Here is a 25,316-nt window from a genome sequence, read left to right as displayed (position 1 = left end):
TCCCTTAAGTTGATCACTACCTCACTATCTATCTAGTATCTATGCACAGAAAGGAGGTGAGAGAGTAGGGGGAAGGAGAGGAGGGTGTGTGGTCATAGGGATAAACTTTTTTGTTCTTGTTCAGTTAATTAATTTAGATTTTTGTTTTTTTGGAGTAGAGTGGTAGGTTTAGTTAGTTGGGTATTATCATGTTACTAAGTGACTACTGTTTTGGGGGATTTAACAGGATGATCGATTTGATTGATTGATTGATGCTGCAGATAGTAAGTAAATAGGTTGCTGTGCTCATCTCGCTTGCCCCGCCCGTAGATGAGTTGTATTCGGATGAAGATACTCGATGGAGGAAAGTAGGAGTTTCTTTTTCTTTTCCCTTTTTTTTTCTTTTCTTTTCTTTTATATTTTTTTTGGATGAATAGAAATGGTCTATGCTTGTGTGCAGTGGTTGAGATTGGTTTTATTATTGGTCTGTTGTATAAATTGGCTGGTGTTGATGATAGTAGTAGTTAAAGTTTAATCCGTTGTTTCGTGTGGTTGTAGTAGTGACCGACCTAGGCTTTAGGTTTCGGTATTACTACGTCGGTGGTATATATTTTAACCACCGTACATGCAAAAGGACATGGATACTACTTAATCATATAATATGTTCTTGAAGAATCCATTACACATAGAAACATCCAATCGCCTACTAAAATAAAGTAATAGGAGAAGACACACTGAGACATTCCCATCACGTCATTATAGCAAGAAGCACCTGACCGAAAACTCTACAAATCACTGTCAGCATCTAGATCACGATCATGGGGTTCTCATCACCTAGCGAATGATGCACTTACACAGTGTAGCTCAAGAACAACATTACTCCCCCTGCATGCTTGAAGATGCTTATCGCGGAACCTGTGCGGATGTATCAATTTTCCAATTCACAAACAATGTATGTGAAGGACACGCATGTAAACATGGACTTTTGAAACAGATAGGTAGGAACTAACTGCAAAATGAGCTTCCATTAACCAACTTATCTGCGGGATAGAGGATCCGTGGTAACCCGCTCTTCATGGGGACTGGCACCGAGCCATTTGAGTCGACTGTCAGATTCGAGCAGGTATATATCTCCATGATCTCTTGACCGGCGGTGTAGCCTGTTCCCGAGAGGGAGAGAGTGTACGAGGATCCTGAGGCGCCGAGATTGGAAAGGACCGTGATGGTTTGGGTGCCGTTGTAGCCTTTGCGCATGGCAAGAGTCGAGGTGTCTTGGTAGATCGGGTAGTTCTGCGATAGAGTTCCACAGTTAGATGCACTACGCAACGCAAGGACTTAATGGTGGCTCACTTTGTAGGTGAGATATCCGCTGTCTTGGCTTATAGCGTGGGTACGGATCTTGTTCGATGTGGCGATATGCGTGTAGAGCTCGCTGGTGGTCTTGTAGCCCGAGAGCCACGTCGCTTCGCGGTTGTAGGGATCATTGCCCCCGCTGTAGTGCTGTTCCTGACCGGCGTATATAATGGGGATGCCGTCGGCTAGGATGGTGAACGTTGCGGCATTTTTGGCCAAGGACATGTCGCTTGTGTAGCTTCGGGGGTAAGCTAATGTGCTCGTTACGATGAAGTTGGAAGGGGATGCTTACTTGGCGAAGCGAGGGTTATCGTGGTTCTCGACGAAAGTCCCCAGAAGCGTAGAATCTTTGCAGGTGGATTTAACGGTGTTGATCATGTTATAGAGGTCGCTGATACTGCCGTTGGTGGATTCGAAAGCCCGGAGGAGTGGATAGTACCTATTGCAAGTCATTGGCGAGCATTCATTGGGGTTCTATGTAGGGCTTACATCGGGTAGTTGAGCACTCCGTCCAAGTCGTCCTGATAAGGACAGGTGTATGCCGCGTCTCCATCGAAGACTTCTCCGATACAATATACGCCTGAAGCATTATTGTAGCCGGGCCAGAAGTTCTTCTGAACGTTCTTGACTGTGTCTATACGGAGGCCGTCGACTTGATGTCTGTTAGTCTTTGTCATAAAATTGATAGCACATAGTGAAGCAAAGGTAGGGATACCGGAGTAGTTAGAGACAAGCGACTCGACCCAGTCATACCACATATTCTTCACATCCGTACGGGTAGTGTCAACATCCGGCAAGGCAACGGTGTTGTCGCCTAGCCAGCAGTCTTCAACATTTGTCTGATTATCGTAATTAGAGATCCAACAGAGGTTGTGAAAGTACTTTTGCGAGTTAAATGGTCTATAGACACTGTAGTCCACAGAGTTCCCCGTGCCATTGTGACCCTATCGTTGTCAGATATGAAGCCAACTTCCTGGAGGACTGAGAACATACCATATGATTGGCAACGACGTCCACCATGAGGTACATGCCCCGTGAGTGAAGAGCTGAAGCGAGAGCTTTGAGATCGTCTCCTGTACCATAGTGGGAGTTGAGGGCGTAACTGTCTGCATGGTAAGGAGGAAATACATGCACTGGGGCGATAGGAGTAAATCTCACGCATCCTGCTGCCAGTATCCGTGATATGCCTGTCCGTAACCAGTATCTTGGGGGATTTGTTCAGTTACTGGTGTAATCCAGATCGCTGTAAAGCCCATTCCTTGGATATAATCCAGCTAAAGAATGTTAGATTCCCGGACTGGCGTTGATAGGACTAGTGCTGCAACGATGATGGACCGACCTGATTGATGATGCCCTGCCAGGATCCACCGCAATATTGCTACGTTTGTCAGCGGGTCATTTGCAAGATCTAGCTCATGCTGCGACTAACCCGGGCGCTCAAATCACATGAAGCAGTGGTAGAATTATCGGTTCGTGCAAAGCGATCGGTCAGCAGGAAATAGATCGACTGGGAGCGCCATTCTGCTGGCGTGGCTGCCAGAGCACTGACCACGAAACTGAGGAAGAACAGAATCATCATCATTCTTCTGGTCAGTTTCTCTAAGACTATAACTATACTTGAGGAGCAATTCGATCTAATGAAGAGAGGATGATATGATTTATACTAGGCTATCCAAAGCCGGTCAGTTCCTTTGGATTGAGTAAGGCCAACATGACAATGTGAGTTGTCACTTTTTATCGGAAGACTATTCGACGGGTCCGATCCCAGCACTCTATAAATAGCGATTACATGCGCCTCCGTGTCTTGGAAACTAGGCTGCCTATTAGCGATGTACCCGGCCGTCAGCTAGATGGGAATGAAAGACTTCATCTATGAACGGATAAAGATGCGGGGGAATTCCATCGGGCCCTGGCGATCATGGGTGGATGTCGTTGACTGGTAGGGTTTCTCAGCGAATAGTGGCCACAGGCCGGCGGTTTCCTTCCCGGCAGCCTTGGCAACTAGTTACTATACAGAGCTGCGCGTCAGATAGAGTACCTTCCCGGGTGACTCGTTGCTGGGTGTTGTCAGGCCCTTTTACAGAACATAGTCATGCAGGAATGCCGTGGTGGGCGGTAAAACAAAGGTTGATGTTAAAATTTGAATTCTAACCAAATACCTACATTGCAGGACATTAACTGCCCTACCTATCTTGCATGCTGTACGCGCACACCTGGCTTGTGTCTGGCACTACCATTCTAGCACCCAGTTCTCCGCCCATGCGCCGCCATTCGTCAAGTTCTGCAACCCCCCAACGAACAGAACCTGCGACGTGGAGTTGTATGTGATCGATCCTGGCGATACTGTCTTTCCATTGAGAGTCACCGCAGAGGGCTCCTTGTTCACTCCGAGCACCGTCACATTAGCAAGCGGGTTCCTTTCTTTCCATTTCCCTTGCGCTGACGAGCGCAGGCTTGACCGTGATGCGGTGAAGCCCACACGAAGCGTGGCATTGGGATAAATGCTCTCCCCATCATCGAGGTAGAGCTGCCCCGACGCGGTTCCGTTGCTTCCTAGTGCGGCGAGCAAAGCCCAGGGAGTTTGCCGGGCTTCACGAGTGGTCAATGCTGGCTCTTGCATCGGCAAGATGTTTCCACCTCGTACATAAACCGGGATGTGGCCCAATGGTGCCGAGATGGTCGTGTTAACTCCGGGCTTCGCATCAACGGCAGCCTGGGTGTACCAGTCGTACCACACTTCGCCATGTCCAACCCCCGGGAATACGCCCTTGACCGTATTGACCAGAGGCTCCAGTACCGGAATCACCATGATGGCCGGTCCAACCATGAATTGGGTCTCAACCGCAGCCAAAGTTGGGTCGTTGGGGAACTCCCAGGAAAGTGCGCGCATTACAGTGGACCCCGTAGTGTGGGCCAGGTCAAACAACGTATAAAAGTAAGGTAAGATAGCGTACCGGATTCTCATCGCGGACTTAGTCGCTTCAATAACAGAAGCCCACCGATAAGGCTCCTGTGGGATTGTGGAGAGCTCATTGTGGTTTCGGTAGAATGGAAAGAATGCTGACAGTTGCATCCATCGGTTGCAGAGCTCCTCATCCGAGTTTCCGGTAAACCCACAGGTGTCAGCACCAAACATGGGAATGCCGAAGAGCGAGAAGGAAAGGGCTTGTGAGATGGAGTAGTACATGGACCACCATTTGGAATAATTGTCACCGCCCCAGTGGCCCGCCCATTTGCCAGAGCCAGCGAAAGTTGAGCGGCCAATGATAAATGGCCGCCGTTCATGAGACCAGACCTCAAGCAGACCATGGTAGGTAGCATTCAATCCTTGGTGCCCGTAGAGACCGTGCACATCATATTCCTCAACACCATCAACATGGGTCGCGTTTGGCGACACTGCATGGACGCTGAGATCATGGCCTTCTTGATCATGGTTGATTACATAGGGTGGGTGCTCCACATTGCGAACACCAGGCGTGGGCGTTGTGCGCAGATATGACACCGAGGTCGACGTGCTGGTTGCGGTTGCTGCGGCCTGGCTGGAAGCGCCTGCCGACGCTGACGCCGCCTCTGTAGCGTTGGTAATATTGAAAGCCTCCGGGTAGTCATATATGATATCGCCGGGCTCACCCGGAAGAAGGAACGGTGGGTGTGCCGGGTTAAGAGTCAGGTTCCCGGTGCCACAGCTCCCGACACAGAAGGATGAAACTTCAGACATGTCGTACCACACTCCATCGAACGCCACTTTCTTCGACCAGATGACAAGTTCGTTGGCCCAGAACTCCACTGCCTTGGGATGATGCCAGTCAGGGAAGACTGTATATCCTGGCCAGACGGCTCCGATATAGAGGCTACCATCGGGGTTCTTGAGGAAGACGTCATCCGCAGCTCCTCTGTCATATGTAGCGTATCTGTATTGCTTATTAGCACAAGGACAGCTATATAAGTTGACATGGTACACTTACGCATCAGAGGCATTTTCGGGATTAGGAATGTAGAGTGCCGCATCAACAATGGGTACATAGTAGCGCCCACTCTCATGTAACTTGCTGAGGAATTCGTCGCCCTCGCTGTAGGAAAAGCGATTCTGATCGTTATCGAAGTTGCGATATCCGTGCATGTAGTCGATATCGGTCCTATATACATGTCAGACCGGGTTTAGACATAATGGACAGGTACAATACGCACCAGATGTATTCCAGCGGGATCTCGAATTTTTCAAAATTCGCGACAACGTCTGCCAGATCCGACCAGTTGTTGTAGCCCCAGCGACATTGGTGGAATCCAAGAGTACTGTATTGTTGCATGGCCGGTAATCCCACGGTGCTGGTAAGATATTGCCTGGTGACATCGGCCGGGTTTGGGCCCGAGTAGAATGTCAGATCGATCCCTCCACCTAGGGTCCGCCAGATCAACTTCTGGGGCCGGAGGAGTATCTCTAGCCCATGAGAGTTTCTCAGAAACACGCCATGGGAGAGGGAAATATATTCTTGCGAGGCATCGGTCTCGCTGCTTTTGACCGGAACATAAGATCCATTCTGCCTGTCTCCCTTGTAATACCTTGTATCCAGATAGAAGGGATGCTGGCCGTAGATGTTTCTAGGAAGAGTAAGTGTCAGGAGTGGAGCCAAAGATGCGGGTCTAATCGGCACTCACTTGTCAATAGGAGTCCCATCATCCGAAGGATATATGGTGAGATTAGCATCTCTCTGAAGGCGAAACTGGGTGATATGCTCCCCAAGGCCATACAAGTTATACTCCTCGGGAAGAGCCGTTACAAATTCGATAAATTGATCTTCATAAACGAGCACGGTGCCTTCTGTACTGAAGAGAGCGTCGCCTGTAGCCTTTCGGATCACTTTGAAATTGAACGACGGCTCATTTGACCAAGACACAGAAAAATCGCTGTCGGAAACAGATGCATTCAAAGAAGCTTTGGGCCTAGGCACCAGATTCTCTGAAAGAAAGTACCAGGACGCATTTGTGGAGTCAACATGAGTGGGAAGAATCTGGATGTTCAATCGATCCAAATCCTGGTACTCCACAGACAGTGTCAAGGAGTCAACATCTGTGCCGTATACGTTACATGGCCTGCCCGCGAGCTGAAGACTAGCAGTGAATCCACGTGAATTGTGCTGCACTTTTGAAGCCTTGTAGCCCGGACAAACCGACTGCGCGTTGGCAGCCTGTGGATCATCGATATTGGCAATCAGCTGCGCACCGACATCTGCGGAAGCAGGAATGGTGAACTGAGGCTGCGAAGAGGTAGTGGTGGATAAGAGCGACTGGCTCGCCCCATAAGCCAGAGGGACAAGCCAGGCTCTGGCGAGGAGATCGGTCAACTTCACCATGGCTCGCTTAAAGAGAAACGAGGCACGGTCGCGTAATCATTGATGAGAATGGAGCAGCTATAACCCATATGAATTCAAGGATTTCCCGTGTTATTTATACATAGCTGGGCTGAGGCGACTGGATCATCACTACTAGGAGTAGCCTCCGATTGACATGACGCTGCGCGACCGTATCTGAAGGCTCATTGCGCCGGTGAATTCCCGACGTGTAAGGGGTAAACGGAGATACATTTTTATGGATTGCGGAGAATCGGCAAAGCTAGCGAGCGAATTGAGTTCATTATGACCGAAAAAGAGGAGAGAATGGGGCAGGTAACGAGCAAGCACCTACCTGATCGAAGATATTGTTGGGCTGGTACAGCACCTTATTGTTGGCGAGGACAACTGGAGAAGCATCGACCCCAGTTGGCGGGGAGGAGCCTGGGGATTCTCCAACGATGATTTGCTGCACCGGAGAGACGGAAGTGGATACTGCCGAGTACCGTATTGATGCCTGAGGGGCCTGGCAGCCAGACAATCAGATGATGAGCGCACGCTGATTGGCTCTCATCCCGATAAATCACCGAGACCCCCTCAATTCGGGCTTCGGCTCTGACGATTCTTGTGCTCCAAACCAGTTGACAATCGCGACCCGACCACTTCGCGCGGCGCCTTTCCCACCTTCCCCAGAATGCTCCCGGTGAAGAATCTCAACACCAGACTTTTCGATGCTGGCTGGTTTGAACACTAGGTGGCACTCAATCTTGATTTCAAACCTAAAATGAAGGGCATTGAAGGCGGGGACGAATGAAGATGGGGTCTACTAGTGAAGACACATACCAGGGGCCCTGACTGCGAGGCATTTAATGGCTTTGATAATCATCTCATTCCTAGGTCACATATTCTCGGCTTCCCGAGTGGGATGTTGTTCACCAGTGTTACGTGAAAGCTCTTCCGGACCATCATTAGCATGAGTCCCATCGTCAGCGAGTCTCAGACTCTGTCAGCTTTTGCCATAGAATTTCACCATGACAATGCTTTGTGCGGGGGTGCTGATTCTCCGAAAGTACTCCGTAGCGCATGTATGATATCCTTGGTCGAATGATGGATCCTTCAGGCCGAACCGGCGACTGATAGTATCTCACACCACCCTCGCACACAAAGGGTCGCCGGAGGGAATGGGCCGTCTGCAGGCAATATCTTCTCATGATGGCTCCGTGAACCATATCCTGGCACAGCCTACGCTGCTTTCGCCGTTAAAGGAGATGACTTCGGCCTTCTGTCTGGAGTATACCTGACCCGCGTCATGGCTAGGGCGGAGGGTCCACCTGCTAAGCCAGGAGGTCATTCTGGGACTAAAATACTAGTAGCTCTAGTCGAGGTGATAGCCTCTTTGGCTCGAACAACGGGCCGAAATGAACAGGCCAGTCGTAGCAGGTTAATAGAAAGTGGCTCATACCGCGGGGTCCGGGTAGCCTGGAGTTGCCGACTTTCTCACGGTGTCGCTTCCCCGCCGCCCTTCCCCAGATTTCTCTCCTTGGTCTCCCCTCCTTTAGCAATCGCATGATTCTCGGTGACTGCTCACCTTGTGGCCATCTTGACCACCGAAACTTGTCCGGCGAGCATCACTCTTTCTCAGAATACAATGAAGTCTCCAGAGTCTCGCTCCACTGCTGTTGCTACTGCTAACTTCTGACGGGAGTCTCACACTTGTCTCCGCATACAAATGGACTCACATCCTTCCCCCACCAAGCAAAAGGCCCCCAAGCAAGCCTGCGACAACTGTCGTCGGCGTAAGATCAAATGCTCGCGCGAGCTGCCTTGCGATAAGTGTCGACGCCTGCTTCTTTCTTGCTCCTACAGTGATGTGCTCCGGCGCAAAGGGCCCAAGTTTCGCACCTTATATCCGCTTGCGCCCATTCATCCACTCGTATCAAGACAACAGAATCCATATCAACACAATCCGTCACATAATCCACTGAACAAGCAATGGACTACAGATGGAGTGGGCTATCCGTTAAGCTCGCCGATGTCGCCTTCCTTTACAGTGGCAGACCCTCAATACTTACCCCATGACGCCCCTGAGCCGTTTTCTCAACTTCCCCCGCCAGAGCTAGTCTCCTCGCCCGATTCAACCAATTCATTGTCAGACTCTAGTATGGCACTAGTGCGCCCTTATGCACGACGCCTGTCCGCTCCGGTGCTACTGGCTCATGTGAATGTTTATCTGAAGTATCTGTTCCCCATCATGCCTGTGGTCCGGAAGGAGGAGCTCCAACAAGATTGCCACCAGCCTGAACGTTTATCGCCCCAACGATATGCCTTTCTTGTCGCCCTATGCGCAGCCACACACATCCAACTCAAGCTGGATGGCACAGCATCTGTCCCAGAGCCTTCACACCTGCAAGCCGGGATTGACGGGCATTCCTGGATGTCCGGCGAAGAGTTGCTGGCTGAAGCAGTACGCGCAAGGAAGGATTGCGACCCAGTAGATGGAATGAATATAGAAAGTCTTCTTACGTCTTTCTTTCTGTTTGCTTCGTATGGCAATCTGGACAGACAGGACCATGCTTGGTTCTACCTCTGTCAAGCAACTTCTATGGTCTTCACGCTGGCACTGCACCGGGAATCAAGTTATGTGGATCTGAGTATCGAAGAAGCCGAGGAACGGCGCAGGGTGTTCTGGCTACTGTTTGTCACAGAAAGGTAGGTGCATCCTAGGAAAGCATTTACCAGTCTTCGACTAATATGAATTAGGGGTTACGCACTTCAACAAGCGAAACCGGTAATGCTGCGCAATTCAATCCGCAAGCCGCAAGTACTTTGCTCAGAAGATCCTATCTTAGCATACGGTTTCATCAATCTTATCAGCATCTTTGAGAAACTGACCGTCAACCTTTATGACTGGGTTTCTGCGGGAGGTATGGACGGCTCGTCCGAGATGCCCCCTACGTCTGCTATTCAATCTAGTCTCTGCAACGCGATCTCGGTCGACGGAGTTTCGGAGATCCAAAAGGTCGACATACTCATCACCCAGCAATGGCTACAGACAGTAATGTGGAAACTTTCCATGACTCGCGCCACTCAGCCTGGGTCTCGCGATGAGGCAGTCCTCCCCTTTCACCTCCCCGTTCTTGTCGGCAAAGCTGTTATGAATGTTATTGGTGCTGCATCCCAGGGAGCTGTTGACGCTCACGGCATTGGCATGGTAAGTACATCAGTTCCAGCTTAGCACATGCCAATGCCATTTACTAACAACAACATAACAGGAACAAAAACTATTCGACCTGGGTTCCTCAGTCGCAGACGTGGCACGATCGCTCAATACTAAAGCCGCGCACCGTCTTACTGAAGCGGCCGTCGATCCCCGCGAACTCCTTTGGGGCATCCTCACTACCTTATCACGCATTCGCGGCTCTCAGTCGTACCTCTTCCCCTCATTGTTGGAGCGATGCAAAGGGGCTATGGATTTCACATCCCCCACGTCAATGGGCAACTTCCTTCCTCCATTATCCACTGCTCCCACATGGGAAGAGGAAACCGGGCTCGCCGTTGTTACTGTTCCGGAGAATCCTGATTCCCATGAACAAGAGACAGCATTAATGGAGCCACTATCGCAACTTCTACCCACTCCACAGGTGCAATTTCCGGAAAACAATCTTCTGAACTAAGAAAGGAACTACGATGATGACGATGCTGGCATTAATTCGAGTTTGTTACGATTTTGCTTTTGTTATGATACCATTTATCTGGAGACTATGTGGCAATGTATACGGCATGAAGGTGAATTGTATGTAATAAAGCATGTATATAGGTGATGAGACTATCTATGCATTATCGATTTTGGTCGAATATTAGCTCAGTCACCAGGCGTTTGCACTGCACTATCATATATTATTCCCGATATGTGGAGGGAAGCCATCGCGCCATTATAAGTGAGTCTAAAGTAAGTGACACGGAGTTATTCATGATATTTCTTTATTTCAGTCTAATTGCGCTATACAAAGCAACACATCCGGGTCCATCGAAAATAAATGTACAATTGGTATGAAAGTGTAGAGAAAAAAAGCAAGAAACCCAAGACTATGTACCTGTATCGCGCACGAACCTGATATCATCCCAAGCTAAACAATCAAGTTTCATGATCTATGCGCCGTAAAAAAGAAGCAAAATTATAAACGTGGCTAGCGTAGAAGAGGGGGCTGAGAGGGATACCGCTTCTCATATATAAGTGAAGAAGTCAGGGGGTGGGACATGAGATGGAACCTGTAGCTTGTAGATGCAGCACAGGTGGTTTTGAAGATGGATGAAGGCGGGGCGGCAGGAGGAGAATGGGAGGGATTGTGCAAATAATTGTTGCGCCAAATCTTAATGCAGACAGGCGGGCGTTCTTAGGCTGCTCGCCAGATCAACTCTAGAACTTTATCACCTTTCTCCGGGTCACGGTGGACGTACCATTGACGGACGCGGTTTCCGTCAATGATGGCGTCTTCGTGCAGGTAGCTAATCTTTCCCTCGTCCTTTAAGCGGAGAGGACCAAGCTCATGCAGATATGACTCGAAAACAGCACCGTTGTGGCTGTCCCACGTGAGCTCCATGCTTCTGTCGCCTGGCTTCTTCTCGCTGCTATACTTCACCACCGAGAAGCCGTTGGTGAGGATCCAGCCATCTCCAAAGTGCCATTTCCGCAGGAGACAAGAATCACCGCAGATTTCGGTGACCGCACTAGCTTTGGCCATGTCCGCGTGGAACCAAGACTTCCAGTGATGCACTGACAGCGGCGGTTGCCGTTCCGCCTCGAAAAACCCGGACACATCGCCCATCATGTCAAGCTGGTGCAGGCGGTGGTCGATGGTCAAACGAACACTGGTGTACTGGTAGATGCAAAGAGAAATTCTGCGGTCGCCCGTCACATCCATTCTCTGGCAGTCCTCGAATACTTCCGGCCGGCTCAATTCTTGGATCAGAGGCCGGGACAAGAAGACGCCTGCGCCTCCAAATCCCATCAATCCAAACACTCCAACCTGGGGAATACTTTCAGATAGTCCACCCACGTACATGGGTTTCGTTTCATCATACTCCTTGAGCCCTTTAACCAACTCTGGCATCGAGAGGAAGAATGTATCGTCGTCCATGACGCACGACCATTTCGTTTCTGGACGCGCATTCTTGGCCAGGTGAGGGACTAGCGAAAAGTATCGGCGCTGGTACTCTTCACTCGACTCCGATATTGAGAGATTTATTCCAAGCGCATCAGCCTTTAGCAGAACTTCGTGTGCCCTCTCATCGGGCTCAACCAAGGCAAAGATATGAGCATTTGTATAACCCGCCCAATGAGAAAACGCGTCCAGGGAGTCGTTCAGCCGTTCTATCGTCGTAGCGACACCGAAGTCGATGTGGGACGCATCCGCATGTCTGGGGGGTATCGGGACTTGGAGGGACACCGGGTTTGGTATTAAGCAGTCCTCATGCAAGAGCTCCTCCGGTAGATGAAGTTGGTCGCCATGGGGCTTTTGCGGAAATAAAGGAACTTGAAGACGTTGTGACAGCGGCAAGACGTTGCTGGGAGATTCAGAGGCGACTACTTCGCGTCGCACGTACTGGGTCAGTTTCTGGACATTCAAGCGGCGGAGAGCCTCAAAGTCCGGCTGGCAGCCAACATCGGAGGTGATGGTAATGTTGGAAACAGTTTCCGTGGTCACGCGGTCGGATTCTAGACGGGGCCAAAGGAAAATAGTGAAGCTAGTGACGATACAGCTGATGACGACAAAGCGCAGCAGCTTTCTCTTCCCCATCGACGACCGCGGCTTGTCCGCAGGTTTTGTCCACATTCTCGATTTTCCGTGTCTCTCAAGTATAATCCCCGGCAAATGGACGGCTGGAGTAGGATGGAATAATCACAGTGATCGCACTAACAGTGCAAGACCATGTCGAATCTTCCGGTAAGAGGGGACAAAGGGGGGGAGGAAGGAGGGGAGGGCCGGATACTGGGCGAGTAAAGGAGGGAAGATTGGCAGCGAAGAAGGGGGGAAGGAAACGTGGAGAGGAAAACCCAAAGGATAAAATGAACAGCAGACGATCTCTGGACCCCAACGGATGAAGGAAAGAAGAACGCGGAAAGAATGACGAAGGTCAGCGGGCAAGCGACAACGTCAATGGAGCCAAGGTTGAAAGGGAAGGCTGATAGGCGATCAACGGGGCTCCAAAGCAGCACGGCGACAAGAAACACCAAGCAACAAGCACTTGCACGGCTCGAAATTGGTCGGATCTGACCTGGCGGAGACCGGCGACAAGCCAGGGATCGGCCATGCCCTGGACTTTGGGAAGATGGGACGCTGGAAGCCACGGATGGAGTCTACGATGCTTGGTCGAATAAGAGCCGGTCTGGCCGTCAGGGCACACCTGGTCGGTGTCCACTGGGGGCCCTCGATCGGCCATTCAAACACGCTCTAGGAGATTTTAGTCTGATGCTTTCGTCTCCAATGTCTCCAGCGATGGACGGTGACACTCTCCCCCAGGGTAGCGTTAGGGGTCCGCCTTAGCGGTTTACCCTGTACCAGTTCCCCCATCGCCATGGCTCATGGCGCGGTCGCATTCTCGCTTCCGATGGCAAAAGACGCCGCCAGCCAGAGGGTTATCATCTACGGTAGTAGCAGAAACTTTGAGCACTCACTGTACACTACCCCTAACTTATTGGGTGGTCTGCTGTCTATTCGGTTGCACTAGGGGCTACGTCGCCGCAGCAGCTGGTGGATGGCACAACCGCCCGTTGATTGACGCGCATTCCACTTGGGGGCGATGGTCCAACCGGGCAGCGGGGGCGGCGGCTTGATGACGACGGCTGCAGGCGAATCGCTTGGCAGTGCGTCTCATGATGGGCTTATCGACTTACTTATCTGCTCGGTAGTGTGTCTTGTGTCGCCAGCCAGTTGCATAGTGGGAAAAGCCCTGCTGCGGGTTGGCGAACTGACCAACAAGTGGTGCATGTGCATTGTGTTCTCGTCTCGAAAGCAAAAGAAAAAAGGCATCTATCTGCCAATACAACCTCTGGCACGAGATGTCAAGAAAATCTCGATAAATTGACTGTCGCTTTCTTTTTTAGTGACCACGCGTCGACTCCATCAGGGAATTATTCTCTTCCTTTGCGAGCCACTCGCCGTCGCAGCCTTTTCTCCGGCACTGCAGCCTCATCAGATTTGCTCCAGTCGCTGTAATTTCCCATGGCCAATCGCGATGAAGCGGATGGATTTTCATTATCGCTCGTCGTCGGATGAGTTCGCGAGATATGATATGTAGTCTAGTTCCTATGTCTTGGGCAGTGATAATAATAGATGTCGCCAAAGCTAATTAACACCACTAGTCATGTGTAAAAGCATGGGCTTATATTGCGTGCATGAATTCGTACTACCGATACACAAGTTAATTAATTGTGCGGGCTGAAAGCAGACAAATGCTTTCAATCGATTCTGTGCATTTTGGTTTCAAAGATTCCTATACAGTTGCTTCGTTGCCCCAGCTGAACGGCTTATCGTCAAAGGCTGTCTGCTTGTGTTGGTGTAATCTGCCCCTGCATAATCCATGCAACATTGCCCAGAGAAGAGTAATCAAAAGCAACGCCGTGGCGCGGTGAGTAAGGGGCATAAAATGTGAAGCACAACGGCCAGTAGTCTAGACCATTACTGGGACTTATTGTTGCACAACGGGGTTGACATTAGATCAGTCAAGAACTCCCCGACAACTGCATAATTTAGTCATTTCATTTCCGCCTTGAACAAAAGTCACATGGTGAGCTGGGGGGGCTACGGGGGGCGCCCCCGCCCACTTGCGCAGAGTTCCCCAATGGGGAAATATCTCGATCCCGCACACATGGCTTCCAGCGGAGGCCACCTGCCAGATCATCCTCGGCCAGTCTATACTCTCGACTTTACTACTCGCTTATTGCATATGTCCTTATTTGTGACTCGATAAATAATCCACCTCTCCTTACCTCCGAGCCCTCGTCGGGCCCCTCGTCCCTTCCGCGTTCCGCCAATTGACACACATTCCGCTATGGCTGCCCAGTCGCTGAGCTCGTTGCTACAACGGGCATCCATTGACGACCACGAGGAAGTCCTGCAGTCATGCAATGCCGCGCTGGCCAAGTCGAAGTCGGACTTGCATGCTCAGCACATAAAGGCAGTAGCTCTGCTAAAGCTTGACCGCTATGAGGACTGCCTGCGAGTATTCGAAGAAGCCGGTGAAGGCTTGAAGAACAGAGCAGCTTTGGAATACGCTTATGCCCTATATAAATGCGGCCAGCTGGACCCGGCAATTGAGGTGGTATCTCGCGTCGCCGGCGAGAGGGGTGCACTGCATTTGGAAGCTCAAGCCGTACGTTGTTACCTTTCAGGAATACTATCTACACCCGGATATCTTCTCTTATAGTGTGTCCGCTCATCCTAACTCTCATCTTCCATAAAGAGCTACCGTTCCGAGAAATTTCGTCGCGCTGCCGAGATTTACGAAGAATTGTCGAAAGACAATGCGTCCCTGTCGAACGAAGAGAACGATCTGCGCATCAACTCGTGGGCTACGGATGCTCAGCTGCAGTGGAAGGGCTACCCCCAGTTTGTACGCCATAGCAGGCCGATGCGGGATGATCTAGAGGCTTTCGAGACGGTCTATAATGCGGCTTGCTTGAGTATCGCCAAGGGCGAGTTCCAGCAGGGACAAGTTCTATTGACTCGGGCTAAAGGTTCGTGTGGTCAACCCCGCATGGCGCACGAGAATAGTAGCTGATCAGCTTTACACAGAGCTCTGTCGTACATCGGAGGATCTCACTCCTGAAGACCGGGCTGCCGAGCTTCTCCCGATCGCCGTGCAGCAGTTGTACGTCTTGCTTCGCCAAGGAAAGTCGGAGGAAGCGCAGTCCGTCTTGGAGGAAATTTCCGTCAGCGAGTATGTTTGTCACAGAACCCTGGCTGAACTTGAACATCGGAAGCTCACATAACTCTAATAGTATTCCCGAGCTCTCGACGAAGAAGATCGCTCAGACCAACATTACGCTTGCCCGTGGCACCACCACTACCAATCCCTTCGCTCTGTACAAGGCTCTTCACGAGATCCCCGAATCCACCGACAGCGACAAGCTCTTCGAATACCAAGATAACCTCGCGACGGGAAACTCATACTCGGCCGACCTCCTCGTTCAGAAATATGATGGCATCATCCGCTCCACCTCGAAGGCGCTCGCTCAATTTGGCTACCCCTCGACCGAACCTCGTGCCAACCTGCTTTCAGTCTACAACGCTGCCGCTCATGCACGTGGAGAAACAGGCACCAAGGCCCTGAAGCGGATACTATCTGCGCTCGACAGACGGCCCAAGGACCTTGGCCTTGCCCTCACAGCCGTCCAGCTCTACGTGGGTGCGGGCAACACGACGTCCGCAATCACAACACTAGAGCGAACCCTCCAACTGCTCGACGAGTCCATCTCCGAGCAAGACAAAGCAGTCCGCTTCAACCCCGGCCTCTTGAGCATCCTCGTCTCCCTCTACAAGTTGGAGGGCCGTAAAGTCCAGATCCGGACCGAACTCGCCAAAGCCGCAACCTACTGGCAGAGCCAATCGGCCGAGCCACCAGCCTCCTTGCTCCGCGCCGCAGGGGCATCCCTCCTGCACTCCTCCGATCACTCCGACCTCGCCAAAGCCGGCGACCTCTTCAAGTCCCTCTACCAGAAAGACTCGACTGACCAGTTCGCCGTAGCCGGCTACGTCGCCTCCCAGGCAACCATCGACTACTCCAAGGTAGAATCCCAGGTCGACAGTCTCCCCTCCGTCGCGGACCTGATCTCAGGCGTCAACGTCGCCTCCCTCGAAAACGCCGGCATCTCCCCCTCCTCCGCGGCCAACGCCGCTGCCGCCGCCGCCATGGCCGGCGCCCGGAAGAGAAGCGCAAAGGACAAGGAAGACCGCGCAACCAAGCGCGTTCGCAAGGACCGTCTGCCCAAGGACTACGATCCCAGCAAGACACCCGACCCGGAGCGCTGGCTGCCTCTTCGCGATCGGTCTTCGTACCGCCCCAAGGGCCGCAAGGGTAAGCAGCGCGCTGCGGAGCGCACACAGGGTGGTGTGGTGAACGAAAAGGCTGAAGAGTCCCCGGCTCCGCCTACTCAGAAGGCTCAGGGAGGAGGCGGTGGAGGTTCTAGCTCGAAGAAGAATAAGAAGAAGGGCAAGCGGTAGATGCAGTAGATAACCACCGCTTTCCTTATTTCCCCTTTTTCTTTCTCACTTTGCCTCCGTTCTTGCATTGCATTTGCTGGCAGGATACCAAATCTAGTTGTTGTTGTTGCATGTTGCAGAGACGAAGCATGTGGAATGATATTTGATAGTCTCGGGTTGTAGCTAGATAGAGCACACGCTGATGAGTGAACGGCCTCAATCCTCCATCGTGAGTAGCAATCTGAGCCGTACTATAATCAATGATATGCATGATACATAATAAAACTGTTCCCTCGGATCAACTGCATGCCACTAGACTCCGTGCCGTAAATAGAAACCATAAGCGTGATGCACAAGGTAATTAGTATAAAATAAAAACAATCCCAGCTTGATCAACGACCGCGCCTGGCAAACGCAATAGCAATCTTTCCCACCCTTTCCCTCCACACATGCCCCTCCATCATTAGATCAATCGACAGATAAACAATTCAACCCAACGGAGTGCGAATAGTCCCACACTGGCGATCATACTGCTCAAAGATGGTCTGAAACAGTCTCAGATCCTGAATCGCATCCTTCGCCGTAGTCTTCACAGCCCTATCCTCAGTCAAATACGCATGCAGCGCCTTCAACTCCTCGCGATAGCTCTCCTCCCACGCACTCACCGTCTCCGATCTTTTCATATCCCCATTCTCATCAACAGTCTCGACAACCACCTTCACCCCGTGCCGTCGACCATACGGCAGACCGTACTGCACGCTCACGGTCTTCGTATCGCCGTAGATGGTTAGATGCGCATCGCATCGAGGCACCGCATCGGTCCCGGTCTCGTACATCAGCGTGAACGCGTGTTCGCTCTTTCCGCCACTGTAATAGTGGAAGACGGCAGAGTAATAAGGTTCGTTGACGGAGATGCTGGACACGGCGTCCGGATAGCCGAGGGTATCGCGCATCAAGCCTAGATCATGACATCCCAGGGAGGCGAGGAACTCGCACAGGGCGACGCGCTCTTTGCTGAGGTCTTGGCCGAGGAAGGCTTCTTCGAGGAGACCCTGGAGGAGCTGGGGGCGGGTTTTTCCGGTCATGGAGTCCGAGGGGGAAGAAGGGGGTGAAATGGGGAAGGGCTGGCCGTGTCCGTTCACCTCGTTCCAGACTTGCTTGCGCGGAGCGGTGGCCGTGTGTGCGGAACTGGGGCCTGCGATGTTGCGGCATCGCGCGTAGTAGATGCGGTCGAGACTGGCGACTTCTTGTCGGAAGACGGAGGCGATGCTGGGGGCGTAGCGACGAGCGCAGGCGACGAAGACTTTGGCGCCGTTGGGGGCGTGTTTCTCCGCTTCGATGATGCGTTTGGCGCTGGGGATGCTTAGGCTGAGGGGGGTTTCCACCATGACGTGTTTGCCGGAGTGGAGGGCTGCGATGGTGTAGGTCTCGTGGTACTCGTTTGGCATGAAGTTGAGAATTAGGTCGATGGTTGGGTTGCTGAGGATGTCGTCGGGGGTGGGGGCTACGGGGATGGTGGTGCTGGTGCCGGTGCCGTACTGCTGCTGGTGGTGGTGGTGGTGGTCATGGTCGTTGCAGATGTTGCCGTTGATGTCGGTCTCGTATGACAGGGGCTGCTTGGAGCCATCGTGGATGGCTTGGACCTGGAACGAGGTGGGAAGGGCACGAAGGGCTGGGAGGTAGATGGCTTGGATGGCTTTGGCGCCTTCGTCTGCGGTGAGGATTCCCACGCGCAGGATGGTTGAGGTTGAGGACATGTTTCAGTTTATTTGGATTTCTGGTTCTGGTGAGACGTGTTATGGTGAGGTTAGTGTTTGTTTCTTTGGTTTGATGGAAAGAGTGATGAGAATGTAAACCACGTACTTGTTTTGTATGTAGTAGATTAGTTGTGCTACTTGATGAAATGAACTCAATCGTCAGGGAGGGATAAGAGTGAGGATGAGCTCTGAAAATCGAGCGACGGTGAAGAAAAGAACATGGTCCGAACGTTCGAAGGATGGAATGAACGAGTCTTCCGAAGGGGGGAAGTGAGGTGGACTGGTATGTATGTATGATTGAGGTGCAAAGGGGGTTAAACCGGTAATAATGATACCGACTGGGTGAGCTGCATTCAGTCCCTTGGGGGGGAAAAGTATTCAGCAACACTGTAGTGAGTGTTTGAGATGAAACAAGGGATAAAGAATAGCACTGGGGGTGCTCTTTCAAGGGTCCTCAGGGAGAGTTTGTGTTACTGTTCTTCGAACCTGGTCGCAGGGATGTGAAGCTTTTTCTGCACCGGCGATGGCATGCATGACATCAGTGGCCCCCCGTGGAATCTGGTCTTTGTTGCCATCCTGCCCTGTCATCTTCTGTCCTCTTATTTTATGCTTAATGCTCTGAAATGCTCTAGAAGGTCTGATAAAAATGTTATTTTAGACTACACCAGGGGTCCTGTTGTTCTGGTCTGTTCCAGCCGAGCTAATGATGTAGCTTGTTTGGCTGCGCCGATCCGTGCGTTCTGTCTGTGTGTCCCCGACGATGCCTGAGATGAGGGCCCATCGTTGATTCGGCAGATCCTCTACCCTGCAAGCTTATTTCTGACTACTGCATGCACAGGCATGGTCAACTATGGCCCCCAATCCCATGACAGCCGTGATTCCGAGCACGAAATGGCAAGGGTGGTCAGCTGGGATGGTGATGGCTTGTTGGGTTTGCTGTGAAGTCAGTCTGCAGTCATATTGAGTTATCATGTGCTGCGCTTGGTCAGCTGTGGCTGTACCAGCTCTTCATGGAGGCACAGGTAAATATCGTGTACAAATTGTTCTGCTCAAATATGGTGAGAAGAGTGGCTTGTCAGCAATTCAGCCTTGCTAGGTTACAAGAATTAATCTAGCCTGATCCTTGAGGCTGGCAGGAAGAACACCAAATGGATGAAATCAGCCCTACGGAATCATCCAGAATGCTTCTGGTGTGCGGGGAACGGGATGAACGATAGGCTTGTACAGACTTTGACATCAATGCACTCCTGCAGGGTTCCAACAGGCTATAGTACAGTTGTACTGATCTGTAGTTCCCGATACATGTTCTCAGAAACCTCGGGATCAGAAGAAAGATTCGTGATTATTATGCGATATTCATCACTACGGTCAACAACTGCCGGTTGCCATCATAGAACAAGTAAGTATTAAGTGAGGGAAAGGGGGCAGCTGGGTATAGCTTCAGGACACAAACCAACAGTGGGTCTATGTGAGAAGAGGAAGGAGTGGGCCAGTCGTCATCCCGAGGTCGGCTAGTCCTAGTCCAGCTGTTTTAGCACTTTTAGCTCTTGCTTGGATGGATCTCTTCATGGGCAGTGCTTTTATAATGGCAGTGACGCCGTAGTGCCGTCGGTTTTCTGCTCTCCTTCTGACGCCATCCTTTTTCCACCTTCTCCATTTCTCCCCGATTTATTGTTTTCCCCCCTGACTATACTTCTTCTATCTACTACCTACTGACTACGTAGTTGGACGTCAGCTGCTTCGAAAAGATGGGGGTGAGTGCCCAACATATATCCCTTTTACATCTTGCTTGCTCTTTCTGTTTTTCTTCTCTGCCCCGCGTATCTGCCCCGCTTCACCTTAAGTGTTTCTGTTGTTTCTTCTTTTTTCCTGAGACCATACTCTACTACTACTATACTATATCTCAAGACTACTATTTAGCCTCGAGCAGGCTGTATCGAATACCACCCAACTAACCGCTGCATCCTGCACGTCCTCTTTTTAGTTTGCATCCAAGATCGCCGGCAGTCAAAACCCACCACCCAACAACATGAGCGCAAACAGGCCCGGCGTTTATGGAGGCGCACCTCCGACAGGCTATGCTGGAGGCCCTCCAGCTGCACTGCAGCCTGGCAACAATCCTTCTTCTAGTGGTAATCCTGTAAGTCCCCGCCCTACCGGGCAAAACTAACTCTTTAGTGATCCCCTCCGCCCCTCTTCTCCCGTCCTTTCTTTGAACCGTTCAATTTTATCCCCGGCATCTTCACCCAGTTCGTTTTCAATTTATCACTTTCCACAAAAAGCTGACGCATCTCTTTGCAACCACCACCAGCAACAGCAACAACCCCAGTATCAGGCTTATCAAGGCTCCCCTGCACCATCTGCTGGTCCGGTAAGCTAGAACTTGTTTTTTTCCTTTTCTCGTGCCTTCTTTCTTTCCCCAATTTTCTCCCCAATTCTCGCTTTCATTCGGTTGGCACTGCCCCTCCTCACTGCTGGGTCACCCTCTCCCTCCATTGTGAGAGTTACTCTCATCGAATGAAAGAGAGCTAGGGTTCATTTCCCTCTCCACTGTGGCCCCCTTCTGCCCCTCCAACCTTCTCTTCGCGCCCGTGTCACACTTCTGCTTTTCTATTTCTTGCCCTCCTCGCCCCTTTGCTGGAAAATCTGGACACCATCTTCAACCATGTCGCGACCTTATTATAACCAATACGGCTATCCGCCTCAGCTACGCCCGGGTTCGGCCCAGCAATCCCCATATCCGACTTCGCCGCCCCCGCAGCAGCAGCAGCCTCAGTATCAAGCCTACGCGCCTTCGTCGGCCCCTCCAAACAAGCCGGTTCCCTCACCATCGCCGGGTCCGCACCCAGCTTATTCGGGTTCTCAATCGCCCTATCCAGGCTCTCAACCGTCTTACTCGGCGCCCGCTTATCCGTCAGCATCTCCGGCTCCTCAGGCTTACTCCCCATCGCCCTATGGGTCACAGGCACCACCGCCGCAGGGCTATTCGCAACCACCTCAATATGGTACTAGGGAGCCTCCATCCGGACCATATGGACAATCACAGCAGGGCTATAACAGACCCCCGCCTCCCCCACCACAAACTCAGCCCTATGGAGCTCCTGGACCGCAGTATCCTCCACAGCAAGCCTCTCAAGTACATACTATATCCCAGATACCCGCATTTGTTTGCCAATCATCTGCAGTCGTGTTTCTCGCGTAACCGCTTAGCTTCGACTGTGGTGTGACCGACATGCTAATTTGATTCAATGGTTTAGGGCCCCTCCTACCCCCCGCAGAATGCACCTTACCCCGGCGGACCTGGTGGACCGGGAGCGCCATACGGTGCCCCTGGAGGTGCTCCTCCCGCTGCCCGCGCATCCGACCAGCAGATCGCTGCCTACAGACAGCTCTTGATCGGAACTATCCAGGAGAAACGACTCCAGAGCTTCTGGCCCCAGAGAGACTGGATCGATTGGTTCAGACGCTGGCCAACGAGGCCCCAGGAAAGGTCAACAAGCTGATGCACGAACTCCGTGTGCCCCAAGAGGTGGCTATGGACATTATGAAACTGTCTCTGTTCGACGTCATCCTCTATGTTGATGACAGCGGCTCCATCGAATTCGAAGAGCGCGGCGTCAGAAAGGAGCAGCTGGTGCAGATCATTGAAATTGTTGCTGCTGCTGCGTCTACTTTCGATGACGATGGCATCTCGGTACGGTTCATGAACAATGCGGAGCAGGGAGATGGAATCCGCAACGCAGAGGATGTTGGCCGCCTTGTTTCGCGCGTCCGCTTCCAAGGCCTTACTCCCCTTGGAACCAGCTTGCGCAACAAGGTTCTCGATCCCATGGTTGTGGGCCCGGCCAGAGCAGGTCGCCTGCAGAAGCCAGTTCTTGTCATTACCATCACGGATGGACAACCCGCCGGAGAGCCTCTTGATAGCGTCTCTAGCTCTATCGGCTACGCCGTGAGCGAGGTCGCTCGGACTCAATATGGACAGGGTGCCGTTTCTTTCCAATTCTCGCAGGTGGGCAATGACACCAAGGCTCGGGATTTTCTTGCCTCGCTGGACGAAGACCCAAGAATTGGCTCGTTGATTGATTGCACTTCCAGTAAGTCCACACTACGCTAGTAGAGCCCTTCGAGCATAACAGGTTTACTGATGTTTGTCAACAGACTTTGAGGTTGAACAGGATGAAATGTCACGCGCTGTGCCACCCGTGTACTTGACTCGTGAACTCTGGGTATGTTCCAATTCAACACATCACACTGCAATTTATTAACTTTTCTAGTGCGCTAAATTGATGCTTGGGGCTATTGATTCCTCGTACGACACCAAAGATGAGAAGGCCGCTGGCAGAGCTGGTGGACCCGGTGCTCCCCCGTCTGGACCTCCCTCTGGGCCTCCTTCTGGGCCTCCCGGAGGAGCGCCCCGGGGTGGACAGTACGGTGGTGGCTACAGTCAACCCGGATATCCCCCTGCTCCCAGCTACGGTCAACCTCAACAGGGCTACGGCGCTAACCCAGGCTATGGCCAGGGATACGGCCAACCCCCCTACCAGAGCCAGGGTCAGGCCCCAGCATCGGGATATGGCCAGCAATACGGTGGTGGATATGGTGCACCCTCTCCTCACCCCAACCAGCCTGGATATGGACAATCCTCTGGAGTGCCACGAGGCTATTCCCCCTACCAGGCACCCCAGCCGCCCAGGTACTGATAGACCACGTTCGCTTGTCCTTAACAGACGGAATTGCAGGGCAGGGGTGCAAATGTGAACTCTCTTCTTATGCTTAATGATTGTTATTTTCTTCGGACGTTAGCAAGCAGATTTTCGTAGGCAGGAGAACATGGCTGGCATGGCAGGCTAGGAGAAGGGCACGGATAGACCCAGTTACATGATTAGCTTATCTGTAAAGCAAAATTGAGCAATGGAATAATGATACTTCCGTGACCAGACTCATCTGACTCTCATCGATCATTGACTGACATGGGATTGACATGGACCAATGTCGCGATCTTCAAAATCTCCCTACCAACGACGTCATCTCTCAGCAGACCCGCCCCGCAGCCACCACGTGCGCTCACCAATCAACTTATGCGCTGAGTCAGATGCATGTTACCCACCAATTCAGGCATCCAACATCGCCACAGCGCTTGCATAGTATGACCATAATCAATGCTGGATACCAAAAAAATAAAAAATAACTTCCATGAGTAACATAATTACGTTATGCTACTGCCTGATATCTATCTTTCTCCATAACATCCTCCATACCACACTTTCTCTCATTAGGAAATGTAATATGATTCTAATTCATGGAACTATCATCCACCAAGCGGCCAAATTCCTTTTCCACGTGTACATAAAAGCAATCAAGAAAGTTGTGCTCAGTTGCTCTAAATCAATGCTATCCTGAGTTTTCTACTTCGTGCTCATTAACCCGGCTCGCCCGCTTGCATCCACCAATTATTTGAGTCGGATCCTCCTGATGCTTTCGTCTCTTCGTCTCCGAAATGCAGACTCAGGGAAGTCAGCGTTGCTGGTTGCTGGTAATTCACTCGCTCGAAATCCAAAGGGCGTGACCTTCACTTCGTCAAATATTTGGCAACCACACTTTGCGGCATAACGAAACAGTATTTGGTCTGCGTCGGATCGTATCATATTCCAAGTATAGTTTCAGGCCTCCAGCCTTGATGAAATCAGTATCTATTCGCCCTTTAACAATGGGCTTGTCGGGCATGGTATAATAACATACATCCTGGTGGCTTGCTGTTGAACTTGAATGTTCCTCCTTTCTGTATAGAAAATTAATACTCGCCAAGCGGTGCCATCATACAATAGACTGACCTTTATGTCAAACCCATGGCCTTCAAAATCAGGCAAGACACCAATGAATTCCATGAAGTGCTTCAAGGATGGCAGCATACTCTCTCCAACGTGGTATCTATAATGAGTTAGTGGAAACATAGGCCTTGAAATTCAAGGGGATGCAGCTTTTGTCTGGATTACAATTGCCCTTGGGAAAACATCGGCTTCCAACAATACGGTATCAATTCCTTCTCTGGCAAGCACGGATGCAGTATATGATCTTCCTGGGCCACCGCCGACCACGAGAACTGTGCATTCCGCTGGTATAGACATATTATCGGCTTCTAATTCAGTATATCAGCGGGGTGAACTACTAGACGACTATGAGGCGTGGTGAGAATAAGATAGAATTTAGTAAAGTGAACCGGTAACTGATTTGGTGGGAATAAATTGAGACATTATATCATGCAGCGATAGGTGGTCTATTATACTTCAACCTTGATTGAATTGCATTATCATGAGCGCTTCCTTTGGAACTTGGCCTTTCATTTCCTGCAAGGTAGGTGTAAGGGCTACTGTTCTTACAACACTTGCAATAGGCATGAGTCATGGTATATCCCAGGACAATTTCTCTGCTATACAAGGTTGCTGCTTTTAAAGAATCGAGGAACTAGTAAATGGTATGGTTGTATAGTTAATGATATATTATATAGGTACAAAATGTGTCCGTAAGCAAGCCAAAGTCGGAGTGTCAACGTTGACATTATCATGATGAAGTATAATGGCTGTCTTATAACAAAAGGAACTTGAACTCTCCATATATACTGCTTTGTGACCTCAACGGCTGCCAGTAGGTATATCTATGAATACTATGACCTTGTAATCATCTGTCGGTAAGACAGTAGT

The 25,316-nt window shown here is 51.2% G+C and overlaps 7 protein-coding genes across 7 annotated transcripts; 3 read left to right on the top strand and 4 right to left on the bottom strand.

The window, feature by feature from the left end:
* Positions 1-663: 663 nt before the first annotated feature.
* On the bottom strand, positions 664-3,147 carry BO83DRAFT_379307 (alpha-amylase). The gene is made up of 11 exons (XM_025531477.1): positions 2,762-3,147; positions 2,672-2,710; positions 2,491-2,606; positions 2,326-2,434; positions 2,048-2,276; positions 1,822-1,984; positions 1,625-1,771; positions 1,330-1,570; positions 990-1,269; positions 834-894; positions 664-764 (listed from the first exon to the last, which is right to left on the bottom strand). Exons 1-11 carry the CDS (start codon positions 2,912-2,914, stop codon positions 728-730), a joined length of 1,575 nt encoding a protein of 524 aa, XP_025386892.1. The 5' UTR covers positions 2,915-3,147; the 3' UTR covers positions 664-727.
* A 375-nt stretch (positions 3,148-3,522) lies between these two features.
* BO83DRAFT_55776 (glycoside hydrolase family 31 protein) lies at positions 3,523-6,824 on the bottom strand. Its single transcript, XM_025537431.1, has 4 exons — positions 5,989-6,824; positions 5,521-5,931; positions 5,298-5,468; positions 3,523-5,243 (listed from the first exon to the last, which is right to left on the bottom strand). The coding sequence occupies exons 1-4, from the start codon at positions 6,681-6,683 to the stop codon at positions 3,563-3,565; spliced, it is 2,958 nt and encodes a 985-aa protein (XP_025386891.1). The 5' UTR covers positions 6,684-6,824; the 3' UTR covers positions 3,523-3,562.
* A 1,564-nt stretch (positions 6,825-8,388) lies between these two features.
* On the top strand, positions 8,389-10,333 carry BO83DRAFT_399709 (putative C6 transcription factor (AmyR); the record flags this gene model as incomplete). Its single annotated transcript, XM_025533344.1, has 3 exons — positions 8,389-9,368; positions 9,420-9,870; positions 9,932-10,333. 3 exons carry the CDS (start codon positions 8,389-8,391, stop codon positions 10,331-10,333), a joined length of 1,833 nt encoding a protein of 610 aa, XP_025386890.1.
* Positions 10,334-10,634: 301 nt separating this feature from the next.
* Positions 10,635-12,644, bottom strand: BO83DRAFT_55768 (glycosyltransferase family 31 protein). The gene has a single exon (XM_025537430.1). The coding sequence runs from the start codon at positions 12,491-12,493 to the stop codon at positions 11,054-11,056; it is 1,440 nt and encodes a 479-aa protein (XP_025386889.1). The 5' UTR covers positions 12,494-12,644; the 3' UTR covers positions 10,635-11,053.
* A 1,868-nt stretch (positions 12,645-14,512) lies between these two features.
* Positions 14,513-16,895, top strand: BO83DRAFT_55502 (signal recognition particle subunit SRP72). The gene is made up of 4 exons (XM_025537428.1): positions 14,513-15,032; positions 15,123-15,396; positions 15,455-15,599; positions 15,661-16,895. The coding sequence occupies exons 1-4, from the start codon at positions 14,712-14,714 to the stop codon at positions 16,880-16,882; spliced, it is 1,962 nt and encodes a 653-aa protein (XP_025386888.1). The 5' UTR covers positions 14,513-14,711; the 3' UTR covers positions 16,883-16,895.
* A 345-nt stretch (positions 16,896-17,240) lies between these two features.
* On the bottom strand, positions 17,241-18,922 carry BO83DRAFT_55538 (Gfo/Idh/MocA family oxidoreductase). The gene is made up of 2 exons (XM_025537429.1): positions 18,725-18,922; positions 17,241-18,644 (listed from the first exon to the last, which is right to left on the bottom strand). The coding sequence occupies exon 2, from the start codon at positions 18,616-18,618 to the stop codon at positions 17,350-17,352; it is 1,269 nt and encodes a 422-aa protein (XP_025386887.1). The 5' UTR covers positions 18,619-18,644; positions 18,725-18,922; the 3' UTR covers positions 17,241-17,349.
* A 1,520-nt stretch (positions 18,923-20,442) lies between these two features.
* Positions 20,443-23,543, top strand: rfeF (putative transcription factor RfeF). Its single transcript, XM_025531476.1, has 5 exons — positions 20,443-20,758; positions 20,930-20,984; positions 21,876-22,712; positions 22,777-22,844; positions 22,893-23,543. Exons 1-5 carry the CDS (start codon positions 20,648-20,650, stop codon positions 23,316-23,318), a joined length of 1,497 nt encoding a protein of 498 aa, XP_025386886.1. The 5' UTR covers positions 20,443-20,647; the 3' UTR covers positions 23,319-23,543.
* Positions 23,544-25,316: the final 1,773 nt, after the last annotated feature.

This window comes from Aspergillus eucalypticola (genome assembly GCF_003184535.1).
Source record: "Aspergillus eucalypticola CBS 122712 chromosome Unknown BO83scaffold_16, whole genome shotgun sequence".
Taxonomy (NCBI): Eukaryota; Fungi; Ascomycota; class Eurotiomycetes; order Eurotiales; family Aspergillaceae; genus Aspergillus; species Aspergillus eucalypticola.
Note: the sequence above shows the minus strand (reverse complement) of the source record. Positions and strands in the feature narration are given on the sequence as shown.